This window comes from Rhinopithecus bieti, unplaced genomic scaffold (assembly GCF_001698545.2).
Source record: "Rhinopithecus bieti isolate Rb0 unplaced genomic scaffold, ASM169854v2 scaffold_6907, whole genome shotgun sequence".
NCBI classification, from domain to species: Eukaryota; Metazoa; Chordata; class Mammalia; order Primates; family Cercopithecidae; genus Rhinopithecus; species Rhinopithecus bieti.
In genome coordinates this window covers 3,129,416-3,145,396 of record NW_016805647.1, presented here as the reverse complement: position 1 = coordinate 3,145,396, position 15,981 = coordinate 3,129,416, and the positions used below count along the sequence as shown (strand labels likewise).

The 15,981-nt window shown below is 39.3% G+C and overlaps 1 protein-coding gene across 17 annotated transcripts in view; it reads right to left on the bottom strand.

Moving 5' to 3' along the window:
• SCMH1 (Scm polycomb group protein homolog 1) overlaps positions 1-15,981 on the bottom strand; it is a 234,045-nt gene that overhangs the window by 179,277 nt on the left and 38,787 nt on the right. For 15 of the 17 annotated variants that reach the window (XM_017873244.1, XM_017873245.1, XM_017873240.1 and 12 more), the window contains exons 2-3: positions 9,912-9,988; positions 482-611 (exon numbers count right to left, since the gene is read on the bottom strand). Coding sequence is in view for 4 of the 17 variants with exons in the window: in XM_017873240.1 (XP_017728729.1) it covers positions 482-494 (13 nt within the window). In the remaining 13 variants the exon portion in view is untranslated. Of the gene's footprint in view, positions 1-481; positions 612-7,889; positions 7,942-9,911; positions 9,989-15,981 lie in introns of all 17 variants that reach the window. The other 2 variants (XM_017873241.1, XM_017873242.1) reach the window with 2 other exon arrangements.

Here is a 15,981-nt window from a genome sequence, read left to right as displayed (position 1 = left end):
TTTTTTTGAGATGGAGTTTTGCTCTTGCTGCCCAGGCTGGAGTGCAACAGTGAGATCTCAGCTCACAGCAACCTCTGCCGCCTGGGTTCAAGCAATTCTGCCTCAGCCTCCCAAGTAGCTGATATTACAGGCATATGCCACCATGCCCACCAGTTCTGTATTTTTAGTAGAGATGGGGTTTCTCCATGTTGGTCAGGCTGGTCTCGAACTCCCGACCTCAGGTGATCCGCCCACCTTGGCCTCCCAAAGTGTTGGGATTACAGGCATGAGCCACCGAGAAATATTTTTAACTATTTGAAGAGCAAAACTTCAAACCTCCTCTCCCAATCTGGAAAATTCATGCCAATGACAAAAATGACATCATGGCTATAAAGAAAAGGATAATGAGTAGTCTAATTAGTAGTGAGGAATTCCTTAAAGCCGGTCCTTGCTAGGTCTCTTAATCCCTCTTACTTCCAGGATAAGGTAAAAAGATACTTACCATTAGGCTGCATAGTCAATGGACTAAAAACTGGTCTAGGAGTTAAGAAGTTGGAGATTTATCCCTGGATCCACCAATACCTTGCTCTGACATCTGACAAGTCAGTTTCTCTGTATGCTAATTTCTCCATCTGTAAAAAAGGTGGGTGGGGAGGAAGGAGAGGAACATTTATTACCTGTAAAGTACCGAGATCTCTAATTATTAACAAATTAGGCTACATTATAAGAAAAGTATTAAATTTAGATACAGATTTTTTTGCTATTAGAATATCCTGGAGTTGCAAAGTACCTTACAGCAAGTACCACAGGTTGAATTTAACTAAGCTTCTATATTCACAGAAATAAAGAATACAGATATTTGCTACATTTGGTCCCATGCAAATATTAAATTTAGTTTCCAGCTAACCAGGCTAAGCCAGAATATCAAAAGACACTAAAAACCCATTAACATTGTGTTATGCGCTGAACTGTGTCTCCCCCAAATTCATACGTCAAAGCCCTACCCCGCAATGTGATTACATTTGGAGACAGGGGATTTAAGGAGGTAATTAAGGTTAAATAAAGTCATACAGGTGAGGCCCTAATCTGATATAATTGGTTCCTTTAAAACAAAAGGATGAGACATGAGATATCTCTTTCTCCCACACAGAGAAAAATGCCACATGAGGACTCAGAAAGAAGGTGTCATCTGTAAGCTAAGGAGAGAGACCTCATCTCTAGCCTCTCCTGCCAGCATCTTGACACTGAACTTCCAGCCCTCAGAAGTCTGAGGATATAAATTTCTATTGTTTAAGCCCTTCAGTCTGTGGTATTCTGTTATGGCACCCCAAGCACATGGTCACAGGACAAATGGGACTGTAGCAATTCTTTGGGAGTACCTCAGTTCCCCTAAAGAACTTTCACTCTTTTCTTTATTACAGTCAGAGTGGTAGTAACATAGAACAAAAACAAAGTAAAAACAAAACAAAAAATGCTGAATTTGACGTTAAAATTTTACCCTAATTTGAATCTCAACTCTATCATGCCTTAACGTTTATTTTCCCTTTAAGACGTTAGGCAGGTAACAAGGCTGGACACCGTGGCTCACGTCTGTAGTCCCAGCACTTTGAGAGGCTGAGGCTGGCAGATCCTTGAGGTCAGGGGTTCGAGACCAGCCTGGCCAACATGGCAAAACCCCATCTCTACTAAAAACACAAAAATTAGCCAAGCATGGTGGCACATGCTTGTAATCCCAGCTACTCAGGAGGCTGAGGCATGAGAATCACTTGAACCCAGGAGGCAGAGGTTGCAGTGAGCAGAGATCATGCCACTGCACTCCAGCCTGGGCGACAGAGTGAGACTCTGTCAAAAAAAAAAAAAGACTTTAGGCCAGTAACTTAACTGAATCTCAGTTTTCTTATTAGTCGAATAGGAACAATAATCCCAATGCTACCTGCTTCACTGGGCTGCTGTAAATAACAAATGAAAAATGACTTTGAAAGTGCTTAATGGCTGGGTGTTGTGGTTCACACCTATAAGGAGGTTAAGGCAGGAGGATCACCTGTAATCCCAGTATTTTAGGAGGCTGAAGTGCGGGGGATTGCCTGAACTCAGGAGTTTGAGACCAGCCTGGGCAACACAGTGAGACCCCATCCCTACAAAAAATTTTAAAAATTTAGCTGGGCATGGGGTACACGCCTGTGGACCCCGCTACAGGAGACAGAAGTAGGAGGACTGAGTTGAGCCCAGGAGGCTGCAGTAAGCTGTGATCCCGTCACTGCACTCCAGCCTGGGCAATAGAGACCTTGTCTCAAAAAAAAATTAAAAATTAAAAAATAAAAAAAAAACATAAAAATAAAAAGTGTGCAATGTGGATACCAAGGATTATTAAAGAAAAAATTGCTGTTTAATACCTTTCTCACAAGGAAAAGTCAGATCTCGAATAATACAATGTACTTACAAAAAAAACATCACAACCACCTGTTACTGGTTAGCACCCAAGGATTCTGTGTTCGCAATTTGACTAACGACTCTAAGGAATATCTGCTAGAATTACTTCTACTTTGCCACTTCTTCCTTTGTTTTCTCTTATTGTTGGCTGGGACCTTTAAAATTTATGGTAAGCCTGGGCATGGTGGCTCATGTCTGTAATTCCAGCACTTTGGGAGGCTGAGGCAGGAGAATTGTTTGAGCTTAGGAGTTTGAGACTCAGAAACATGGTGAAACCCCATCTCTACAAAAAAATATAAAAATTACCCAGGCATGGTGGTGTGTGTACCTACAGTTCCAGCTACTTGGGAGGTTAAGGCAGGAGGATCACCTGAGCTTGGGAGGTCAAGGCTGCAGTGAGCTATGATCATACCACTGTACTCCAGCCTCAGCAACAGCGAGAAACACTGTCTCAAAATAAATAAATAAATAAAAATAGGGCCAGGCGTGGTGGCTCACACCTGTAATCCCAGCACTTTGGGGGGCCCAGGCAGGCAGATCACTTGAGCTCAGGAGTTTGAGACCAGACTGGCAAACATGGTGAAACTCTGTCTCTACTAAAAAATATAAAAATTAGCCAGGGGTGGTGGCGGGCGCCTGTAATCCCAGCTACTCGGGTAACTGAGGCAGAAGAATCACTTGAACCCGAGAGGGGCAGGTTGCACTGAGCCAAGATCGTGCCACTACCTAAAAAAAAAAAAAAAGTCTATAAAATAACACACTTGGCAGCACTGAGTGCAGAAAAGTACAATCCAATCATCTCATTAAATGCTTAACAGCTTCAACAGCTGAAGTGAATGGTAAAAATGAGGTTTTGTGGATCTGAAGTCTCACCTTAGATCCCTGCAACTTTTCATGATCTAAAAGGATCCAGATAATGTGACATATCATCTCGAGTTTCTCAAAGACCAAAAGAAGGCAGATAAGTGATGCNCCCAGCTACTTGAGAGGCTGAGGCAGGAGAATGGCGTGAACCCGGGAGGCGGAGCTTGTAGTGAGCTGAGATCGCGCCACTGCACTCCAGCCTGGGCGACAAAGCAAGACTCCGTCTCAAATAAATAAATAAATAAATAAATAAATAAACAAAAATAAATAAAATAATCTTCTTGGAGGATGTGAAAGTTCCTGTATTTATTCCAAAAGATAGTAATGGCACTAAGGGGTTGGAATAAGAACAGTAACGTGAATCCTCAAAATGCATTTTTAGAGCCCTGAAGCATTAAGAGATTAGTCTTAGGAATACCCTAGAAAATATATCCACTTCAATTTCTGAGAAAAGAGCACAAGAACGCAGACTACTAACATCCAAAGCAGTGCCTCCAGAGTACCTGGGATTACAGACATGTGCCACCATGCTTGGCTAATTTTTGTATTTTTAGTAGAGGTTTCACCATGTTGGCCAGGCTGGTCTCGAACTCCTGACCTCAAGGATCTGCCAGCCTCAGCCTCTCAAAATTTAATGCAATGATGGAAATGTTCAATATTCCTGTTGTCCAATGGGTAGCCACTAGCCACATGTGGCTATTTAGGACTTGAAATGTAGCTAGTGCAACTGAGTGCATTTTTTATTGTATTTAATTTTTATTAAATTTAAATTTAATTAGACAAACATGGTAGTGGCTACTCATTGCATAGTGCAGATCTGGAGAATGTAATGACTCCGTATTTCTGGAAGTCATTGAAAGAAGTATAATAGGTAGTAGAAAAATCCGTAAGGCTATGGCAGTATCCTTTCAAAATGTAATAAAACAATCACAACAGGCCACCCCTTGAAGCAAGTAAAAGTAGAAAAAATTCTTCATATATTAAGATATAATTAAAAACTTAGTTACAAATTATCACTTGTATATTAACAACAGTCAAATTATTAACATATAACTATCATTTTAAGTGTTTACTACATGCCAGATATGTGTTAAGTATTTCAAAGAACAGGAAGGGAGGAATATTTCCCCTAGAAATGGAAACTGGAAAACAGAAAAAAAGATGCATCAAATGTACCTCTGAAAACTCAAAAAGAAAAGACAGAACTCTCAGTTTTAGATAAATCATAATACTATGCCAATATGCACAGAAATTAAAATGGAAAAGCTGTGAGCAGAACATCTGCTCACTGTGGTGATGAAGGACAAGCTACAGGCAGGAGGGACACAGGGAACTCGTCTGGGATGCACCAGACAGGGGACTCGTCTGGCATGCGCCATTGATCAGCCACTCTCTGATTAACAAGTTTTTTTGTTGTTGCTGTTTTGTTTTGAGACAGAGTTTCACTCTTGTTGCTCAGGCTGGAGTACAGGGGTGCAATCTCGGCTCACTGCAACCTCTGCCTCGCGGGTTCCAGTGAACCTCAGCCTCCCAAGTAGCTGGGATTACAGGTGCCTGCCACCAAGCCTGGCTAATTTTTTGTATTTTTAGTAGAGACAGGGTTTCGTCATGTTGGCCAGGCTGATCTCGAACTCCTGACCTCAGGTGATCTACCCGTCTCGGCCTCCCAAAGTGCTGGGATTACAAGGCATGAGCCACTGCGCCCAGCCAAGTATTCCTAGCACATCTCAGCTGATTCTCTGCCCCCAGCTCTCCTTCATTTACTTTTACTTTATTAGGAGATAAGTATGATAAGATGTAATATTCTTCTGGAATGATCCACCAGAAGAAGGGGGAGGAAGGAAACTGGCCAATCTCTTTCTCAAAGAAAGCAATAAATCCTGTCTCCTCCATGTAGCAGAGATGAACAAAGAAGAGGGAGCATATCTCTTTGGTGTTCCCCCTGCTCCACTTGCTTTGTAGTAACTATACATCTTTGTGTATGCACAGAGAAGAACCCATGAGAACACCAGTATTTCCTTTAACAAGTAATCCAGCTACCAGTAAGTGGCTAATGAAAATGCCATGACTTCCTTTGTCCTACAGGCAGTCCTAGTATTCTTTAACTATGTATAATGTTTACCCTTTCCAGAAGCTTGCAGAGGTGTGAGGCAGAGCAAAAGAGAAGCTAATGCTTTTTGGAATGCTTCAGGCTCATGCTTCTTGAACAGAGAAGTTCAGTGGTTCCTATAGTGCCAAATCATGCTAGCAGACATATATGGATCTGATGTCATTAAATAATGCATCAGCATCATCATTATTCCAGTCAATATTTGGAATAAGGACAATGACAGTCCTGGATGTTCCACTCCTGCCAGTCCAAACACATCAGAAGTAGGATTTTATGTTAATTCTAGGTCCTATATTTTGAATGAGATACAGATGCACAATCTCATTTAAAGGAAAGCAACAAGGAGAGTGAGAATTTAAGAAACGAGGGAAGGTTAACTAGAAGGAAAGACTCAGGGGAAACATGAGAACTGTCTGCAAATATCTGGAGGGATTTCATGTAGGAGAGAGATGAGATTTGCTCTATTTATTCAATATTACTCCAAGGGAGAGAGTTAGAACTAGTGGGTGGAAGCTATAGGTAGATAAGCTTTAGCACATTATTAGGAAGAACTTTCTGCCAGTCAGAGCTCTGTATCCAAAAGCTCTCTGGGAAGGAAAGGCATGAATTTGCCATCACTAAGGATGTGAAAGCAGAGGTAAAATAACCTATTGGTGAAGATATTAAATCATTAGGAGGAAGAGGGAGGCTGGACTGGGTAATCTTTAAAGTTCCTTCCAAATCTGAGACTCCAAATCTGAGTCCTGATTTCATTATTATAAACAACACTGTGCAAGTTTAGGTTTTGCAGCATGGACAGTATGTGTGTGCATGTATGTACGTGTGGATACAAATATACACAATACCAACTTTCTCTCTGAAGCCTTACATAAGTGTGATGTGGGGACAGAAGACATAACATAGTATCATCACCACCATCATCTTTTTTTCTCTTCTGTGTCTTCATCTACCATTTACTGGCACTGTGGTAGGCACTTCACATAACTTACATACTTAAGGTATCTTTTAAGTTAGTTAGTTTTTAAGAGACAGGTCTCACCCTGTTGCTCAGGCTGGAGTACAGTGGAATGATCATAGCTCACTGCAGCCTCAAACTCCTGGACTCACGCAGTCCTCCTACCTCAGCTTCCTGAGTGGCTAGGATTACCGGTGTGCATCAATGAGCCTGGCTAACTTTTTAATTTTTTGTAGAGGCGAGGTCTCACTACGTTACCCAGGCTGGTCTTGAACTCCTGGCCTCAAGCAATCCTCTTTCCTTGGCCTCCCAAAGTGCTGGGATTACAGGTTTGAGTCACCGTGCCTGGCCCCCTTTTCAGTTCTATCATATTGCAGGTTTATGGGCAAGGCCCAGCTCAATTATTTCCACTGTAGCTACTACAACATAACTTGGCTGAAATCTCTTCCTTCTTTGAAATAATGAACAATGTGTGCCTGCTTTATTTTACACAGTAAATATAGTACTGACAAGTGTAAATGAAATTTTTTATTAAAATTAAGTATATTTGGACATACCAAAATGGCTAGTTAAAAGCAATCTTTATAAAAATAAGTTCAATGTTCACTGCAAAGTAATCTGCTCTATAAATTTAGATTTCATATACTGGATTTTCTCCTGTACCATTTTGTCCTCTGTTCAATCCAACCATGTCAAAGTCACATTGCAGTCTTTTCTTTTGTGCTTGGTAACCACTCTGCTGATATAAACATAGAACTACAGATTTGGAAGACATGTTGAAAGTCATTTAGTTTAATGTCTCCTCCTCCTTTCACCTCCAATGCTACCATCTCTAGCCAATGTTTTCATTTGGTATACTTCTATTGGCAAAATTTTCATAGTGCATATGTATTACTTTAACATACATACAATATATATGTACTTTTTTTAAAAAATGGTCCAAAGAGGTAAATATTTACCATAACAGTCATACAGGGTTGGACAGGAACCAGTTCTCTTAGGTAGACAGAATGAGAGAGAATGGTGTGTGTTATGACTTGATACTTTCACCAATTATAATATACTTGGGGTTCTAAGGTGTGTATATTTTTGTGGGAAGGTTGAATGTCCCTTACCTCCTTGAAAGTCACTGCTAATCTATATCTCAATTGGATATACCAGCTCTTCAAGTATTTTAGGACAGCTTTCATGTGTGCAAGGAGAAGTTAATTGCTTTCTCGTCTCATCAAGGTTAAACGCAATGACTGACTACACAACGTATCTTACTGTATGACTATATAACATGTCTTAAGTATCTGCTTCCTTGCCCTGCCCATTCTGCCTAATTCATAGTACACTCTTCAAATTGCACACCCTGCCTTCCATCATTACTCTTTTATTGTCTGTTCATTTTTTTACCATGTTGGGATAGCACATTTCCCAATTACTTGGACTAAGTATCTTACTCCAAGCTTAAGGGTATTTTTACCAAATATCTCCAGATTTCCCCTTCTCTATTATGAAGACTCTGCAGCCCGACAGCCTGGGTTCAGATTTGGTTCTATCACTTACCAGTTGTATTAACTTGACCAAGTTAGCTTAACTTCCTGTGCCTGAGTTTCCTCTGCAGCAAAATAAAGACGATAATAGCAATTATCTCATTTAGTTGTTGAGAGGATTAAATAGGACACACACACACAGACACACCACTTAGAACAGTACCTGGAACATAGTAAACACTCAGTCAATGTTAATTTATGTTGCTGCTTCCTTCTCCTTCATCATCATCCTTTGCTACTATTTAGGAAACTATTTTGCTGCAGGCCCAGAGTGTTTACTTCAAAATTTCTTTCCATTAGATTTGTGTTCCCTCTTTCTCAATCCAAACATTCTTGACATTTAATCTGCATATGTCTCTCTGACAAACTGGATTGGAGTGGAGCTTTCTTACCTAGCATACCTACTACTATGGCTGGTTTTCATTGAATTATGATGCACACTCATGCTTCACCAATTCACATTCCTCTTCTTTTCATATTAAAAGCCCATTCCTAGACCAGGGGTTGGCAAACTTTTTCTGTAAAGGGCCAGATGGCAAATATTTTCAGTTTTACAGGACATATGGTCTCTGTTGCAACTGCTCAACTCTGTTATCATAGCATTAAGGCAGACATATAATACACTAACAAATGAACATGGCTATGTTCCAGTAAAACTCTATTTACAAAAAACTGGTGGCAGAAGGATTTGGCCTGTGGGCCATAGATTGCCAACTACTAACCTAGAGGAATTCTTCCCTAAATAACTCAACCTGGCTCTGATCATTCCAGTATTCTACCTCAAGCATACACTGTATCGTTTTACATATATTTATGTGTTTCTAGGTATTTTTGTGTGGTCAGTTTCCCACTTATATATCTGTACATACAGATCCTTATAAGGAAAGAACTGCAGCCTTTATTTCATTCATTAAACAAAATGTATCTGAGCTGAGTAACAAAATCTAAGCCTAGTAGTAACATGTTAAAGACACAAAGACAAGTTAAGTGTAAGCCTCTGTTTATGCTCACAAAGAACTCACAGATTAGTAGGAACGATAGCAATTCAAATATACAATCATCGTGTGATTTTTGCCATACAGAGATTTGCTCTAAAAAGTGCTCTGGGAAAACAGAAGAGAATGATTAACTTTGCCAGGGGTGGGGGAGGGTTGAGAAAGCTTAATGGAGGAGATGAAGTTGAGCTAGGATTATCAGAAGAAAGACAAATAGGCATTTTAGGCATTCTTCCTAATTATGTAGAATTGAATACAGAAATGGAAATGGACAATGTGTTTGGACAATGCTAGCCATTTATTATAGATGAAAAGGGACAAAGTAAGCTACAGGGACCAATGACAGAAACTGAATGAGCTGAGGCTAGAAAAGTAGAAAGGAGGCACCTTGTGAAGAATTTTGCTTGCCATACTAAGCCAATGGTATATTGTATATTGAGGACTCTGGTATCATCCCAAAGATTATATGTTAGATATTGAAGGTCAAGATCTGAATTATTTATGATACTTAACATCCATAAAGGGGTTTTAACACTTTTTCATAGACTTTTACATACATTATTTCCAATGTTCATACAGCTTGCATACTTACATGTCTACTAAATTCTGATACTGATTATGAACTTATGATGTAGTGGAAAGGTTAAGACTTACAGGCAAAAGATCTGGGACTTGATCTTACAGCTATTAGTTACACGATTTTGAGTAAGTCTCTTACACCTTTACTGTTTCTATAAAACAGGATTAATAATCCTGTTTTATTAATCCTGTTTCTATAAAACAGGATTAATAATCCTGTTTCTATAAAACAGGATTAATAATCCTGTTTCTATAAAACAGGATTAATAACATATTTATCTCATAAGTATGTGTAGTTTGCAGATAATAAAGACACACATAATTTGTAACAATTGCAGAATAAAATGTCAAGAAAGGGTAAGTTTTTTCATTTGCTCTGTTTTTTGTGACACATATATTCATTCATAGCCTAAATAGAGGATAACTCTCTATTTCTACTATGTATAAATACAGGTTCTGACCTTTTCAAGGATCTGATTTTTGCATGGTTCGGCTATATCATATAGGAAATCATTCTTCCTTAGTACGATGTAGAAATCTAAAAGCAAAAGATAGAAAAAAATAGAAATATGAACTACTGTAGATCAAAGAAGACATGCAGTGAAATTAGATTTTATCAGAGGAAGCCAGAAGGCTGGATACCCAGACAGGGCTTCCCAAGGGCAGCAATTTGGTTAAGTTTCCAATTTCCAGGATACTTTCCTCAGCTTTGTGAGTTCAGAACCCTGATTCTGTTAAAAATGGAACAGACTCTTGTGGATATAGCTATAGGTCATACACAATAATGGGTAAACTAGAATGTTAATTTATTAATTTACTGTGAGAAATATAACCGCCTAAAATATTTACTGGTATGTGACCAGGGCCATTCAACTTTAAAGGTGCATCTACACAGGAATCCAAACGAGAACCAGATTTCTTGGGCAGTGTGGAACCAGAGTAAGGAGTTATTTGTCTAACTCAGAAGTTGGCAAACTTTTCCTATAAAGAGCCAGATAGGCTGGGCATGGTGGCTCATACCTATAACCCCAGTACTGTGGGAGGCCCAAGGTGGGTGGATCACCTGAGGTCGGGAGTGCAAGACCAGCCTGACCAACATGGAGAAATCCCATCTCCACTAAAAATACAAAATTAGCTGGGCTTGGTGGCGCATGCCTGTAATCCCACCTACGAGGGAGGCTGAGGCCGGAGAATCGCTTGAACCTGGGAGGTGGAGGTTGTGGTGAGCCGAGATCATGCCATTGCACTCCAGCCTGGACAACAAGAGTGAAACTCCATTAAAAAAAAAAAGCCAGATAATAAATATTTGCAGCTTAGCAGGCTGTGCGGCCTCTGTTGAAACATGAAAGTAGCCATAGATAATACAGAAATGAATGGGCATGGCTGTGTTCCAATAAAACTTTAATTTCAAAAACAGCCCGTAAGAATGCAAAAATCTTCAACAAAATACTAGCAAATAAAATTCAGTAGCATAGTAAGAGCACACACAATTAGTAAGAGCATACACAATTACCAAGTGAGGTTTATTCCCAGAATACAAGGATGGTTCAACACATGAAAATCAATCAGTGTAATATACCACAAATAGAAAGAAGTAAAAAAACAAAAAACAAAAACAAAAGGCACACGGTAATCTCGATGTAGTGAAAGCATTTGATAAAATTAAAATTTAATGTGCTTTATAATGAAAATATTCCATAAACTAAGAATAGAAGGGAACTTCTTCAACATAATAAAGGCCATATATAAAAAACTCACAGCTAATATTATACTCAATGGTGAAGGACTGAAAGCTTTTCCCCTACTAAGATTAGGAATAAGACAAAGATAGCCACTTTTACCATTTCTATTAAACACAGTACTGGAAGTTCTAGCTAAAGTAATTAGGCAAGAAAAAGGAATTAAAGGCATTCAGATTTGAAAGGAAGAAGTGAAATGATCTCTGTTTGCAGATGATATAATCTTATATGTAGGAAACCCTAAACATTCCACAAAAAAGCTGTTAAAGCTAATAAATGAATTCAGCAAAGTTGCAGGATACAAAGTAACAAACAAAGTTTAGTTGCATTTCTATACACTAGCAATGAACAGTGTGCAAAGAAAATTAAGAAAATAATTCCATTTAAATAGTATCAAAAAGAATAAAATAGGAATAAATTTAACCAACAAGGCTAAAGACTTGTACACTGAAAACTACAAAATATTGCAGAAAGAAATTAAAGATGTAAGTAAACGAAAAGATATTCTGCTCTGTGTTCATGAACTGAAAGACTAATATTGTTAAGATGGCACTACTACCCAAAGCAATCTACAGATTCAACGCAATCCCTATCAAAATCCAAATGGTATTTTGCACAATAGAAAAGTTGTCCTAAAATTCACATAGACTCTTAAAGGATTTCAAATAGCTCAAACAATCTTAAAAAAAAAAGAACAAAATTAGAAAACTTATACTTTCTGATTCCAAAACGTACTACAAAGCTACAGTAATCAAAATAGTATAGTATTGGTATAAGGATAAATAGACCAATGTAATAGAACAGAGAGCTCAAAATAGTCAATAAATTTTAATAAAAGTCCCAAGACCATTTAATGGGAAAAGGACACTCTTCAACAAACAAGTCTGGGAAAACTGAATATCCACATGCAGGAGAATGAAGTTGAATACTTATCTTATACCATATACAAAAAAAATTAACTCAAAATGTGTCAAAGACTTAAATACATATAAGAGCTAAAACTATAAAACTCTTAGAAGAAAATATAGGGGAAAATCTTCAACATTTTAGATTTGGCAATGACTATAGGATATGACAAATAAAACACAGGCAACAAAACAGAAAAACTTCTGTGTATCAAAAAAACTTCAGTGTATCAAAAGATACTATCATGAGGGTGAAAAGACAGCCCACAGAATCAGAGAAAATACTTGCAAATCATGTTTGTAGTCTGTCAATATCCAAAATATACACAGAACTCCTATAATTCAATAACAACAAGAACAAAAAACCTAAACAACCCAATTCAAAAATGGGCAAAAGACAGTTCTCCAAAGAAGATATACAGACGGCCAATAACCACATGAAAAGACGCTCAGCATCAATAATCATTAAAGAAATGCAAAAATACCTACAATGATATACTACTTCACACTTATTAGGATGGCTGTTATGAAAAAAAGAAAAATAACAAGTGTTGGTGAGGATATGGGGAAACTGGTACCGTCAGCATTGCTGGTGGGAATGTAAAATGGTACAGCTGCTGTGGAAAACGGTTTGGCAGTTCTTCAAAAAGTCAAATGTGGAATTATCATATGATCCAGCAATTCCACCCCTAGTTACATACCCAAAAGAATTGAAAGCAGGGATTCAAACAGACACCTGTACACCAGTGTTCATAGAAGCATGATTCACAGTAGCCAAAAGTGGGAAACAATCTAAGTGTCCATCAACAGATGACTGGATAAACAAAACATGGTATACACACACAACAGAATATTATTCAGCCATAAAAAGGAACGCAATTCTGATAAATGCGACAACATGGATGAACCTTGAAGGCACTGAGCTAAGTAAAACTGGCCAGACACAAAAGGACAACTACTATATGATTCTACTTACATGAGGAACCTATAATACATAAATTTATAGAGATGGAAAGTTGAATAAGGGTTACCAGGGAACTGGTGAAGAAAGGAGAGTTATATTTAATGGGTACAGAATTTCTGTTTGGGATGATAAAAAAAAATTCTAGGGATGGATAATGGTGAAAGCTACACACATTATAAATGTATTTAATGTCTTAAGATGGTAAACTTTAAGTTGTGTATATTTTGCCACAATTTAAAAAAAAAGGCAACAGGTGGATGTGCATCAGTGTTTGATAGCCTCATTCAGCCATCTTGCAAAAGGAACACAAAAAGCTTCATGGGGACTTTCAAGAAATCCAATCTTGAGCCACAGAATTCCTTTTCCTGAGTAGTCCTAAATGTAGTCCTCTGGCCGGGCGCAGTGGCTCAAGCCTGTAATCCCAGCACTTTGGGAGGCCGAGATGGGCGGATCACGAGGTCAGGAGATCGAGACCATCCTGGCTAACATGGTGAAACCCCGTCTCTACTAAAATACAAAACTAGCCGGGCGAGGTGGCGGGCGCCTGTAGTCCCAGCTACTCGGGAGGCTGAGGCAAGAGAATGGCGTAAACCCGGGAGGCGGAGCTTGCAGTGAGCTGAGATCTGGCCACTGCACTCCAGTCCGGGCAACAGAGCGAGACTCCGCCTCAAAAAAAAAAAAAAAAAAAAAAGTAGTCCTCTATCAATTTTCTTTACGACTTCCTGTTTAACATGTTTCCAAACTGTTTATCTTCTAATAAACATATTCCTTCTCGAGATAATGTTACTATCTATACATAGCATGCAGTACAGATGGGCTTTGGGCTTGAATACCAACTTTGTCACTAGCTATGTAAACCTGGACAGGTTACTAAGTGCCTCTGGACCTCAATTTCTACGTCTTTAAAATGGAAGTAATAGTGCCTACCCCAAGGTTAGGCACTGAGTGACCTAAGCTCCTCCAACTATACCAACTGTGATTATCATCAGTATATATTTATTAAACATGCCAAGGTATAAAACTGGAATTAGGAAAAAGAGGCTATTACAGAACAAAGAAATGGAAAGATTACAAGGAAAAGAGGCTAGGATCATTCTGTTAAAATAAACTTTCATGTTGTTAACCTAAAGAACCATCATAGCAGAAGAGAATAAACTATGTATTAGGCACTTTAAAAATAACTTCTTATTAAACTATAACATTATTACCCAAAAGTGCATAAATCATAAGTATAAAAGCTCAGTGAGGCCGGGCGCGGTGGCTCAAGCCTGTAATCCCAGCACTTTGGGAGGCCGAGACAGGCGGATCACCAGGTCAGGAGATGGAGACCATTCTGGCTAACACGGTGAAATCCCGTCTCTACTAAAAAATACAAAAAAAAAACCTAGCCAGCGGGCGCCTGTAATCCCAGCTACTCCGGAGGCTGAGGCAGGAGAATGGCGTAAACCCGGGAGGCGGAGCTTGCAGTGAGCTGAGATCCGGCCACTGCACTCCAGCCTGGGCGACAGAGCGAGACTCCGTCTCAGAAAAAAAAGCTCAGTGAATTTTTATAATGTATCTCCAAACGAAGAAAGAGCACATTACTAGCACCCCAATAAATATCCCCTGTGCCCTCCCCTCCCAGTTACTCCTCCACCCAAGAGTAGCCATGGTCTTGACTTCTATCACTGTAGGTTAGTTTTGCCCGTTTTGAACGTTATTTAAATGAAATTACATCATATGGCCTCATTTATGTCCACTTCCTTCCACTCAACATTTTGTTTTGTGAGAGTTATTCACTGTGCTCCTGGTAGGTGTTTTTATTACTGGACTTAAAGCACCTAACAATTCTGGCATTACTGTTCCCATGTAGATTTTTTTTTTAAGCTGAATTTTGAAAGTTAAGGATTAAGGCACCCATGGTCACTCAACTTCTAAATGTAAAAGCTAATATTAAAGGTACTCCGGAATCACATGTACTCGTTTATAAGCGGTAGCTAAATATCAGGTACACATGGATATAAAAGTAAGAATAATACACACTAGGGACTCCACAATGGGGGGTGGGGGTGGGAGGGTGCTGAAAACTTCCTATTGGGTACTATGTTCACTATCTGGGTGATGGACTCAATGGAAGCCTAAATCTCAGCATCATGCAATAGACCCTTGTAACAAACCTGCACATGTACCCCCTGAATCTAAAATAAAAATTGAAATTAAAGATTGATTGATTTCAAAGTCTATCCTCTTTTTTGGTTTCCTTATGCCTGCCTAGTATAGTTTAAAACAAGAAGAAGACCATCCCTAGTTTACTTATCATAGACCATATACAGTGTGTATGTACCAAGGCTTGGCAAATAGTCAAATCTTAAATGTAAAAAAGTATTGTTAGTGCAAGGAAGGAACTACCTAGGGCACTGGCTTTCATATCTTTTTTGACTGTGATCCACAATCTGTGATCCACAGACTTAAATCTAGGTGTTTTTTACAACTGTATACATTCCTGGAAACCTCACAATTCTATAAAAATAATGCTTGTGGCTAGGCGCCGTGGCTCACGCCTATAATCCCAGCACTTTGGGAGGCTGATCACGAGGTCAGGAGATCGAGACCATCCTGGCTAACACGGTGAAACCCTGACTCTACTAAAAATACAAAAAACATTAGCCAGGTGTGGTGGGGGGCACCTGTAGTCCCAGGTACTCAGGAGAAGTCCCAGCTACTCGGGAGGCTGAGGCAGGAGAATGGCGTGAACCCGGGAGGCAGAGCTTGCAGTGAGCTGAGATTGCACCACTGCACTCCAGCCTGGGTAAGAGCTAGACTCATCTCAAAAATATAAATAAGGCCGGGCGCGGTGGCTCAAGCCTGTAATCCCAGCACTTTGGGAGGCTGACACGGGCGGATCACGAGGTCAGGAGATCGAGACCATCCTGGCGAACATGGT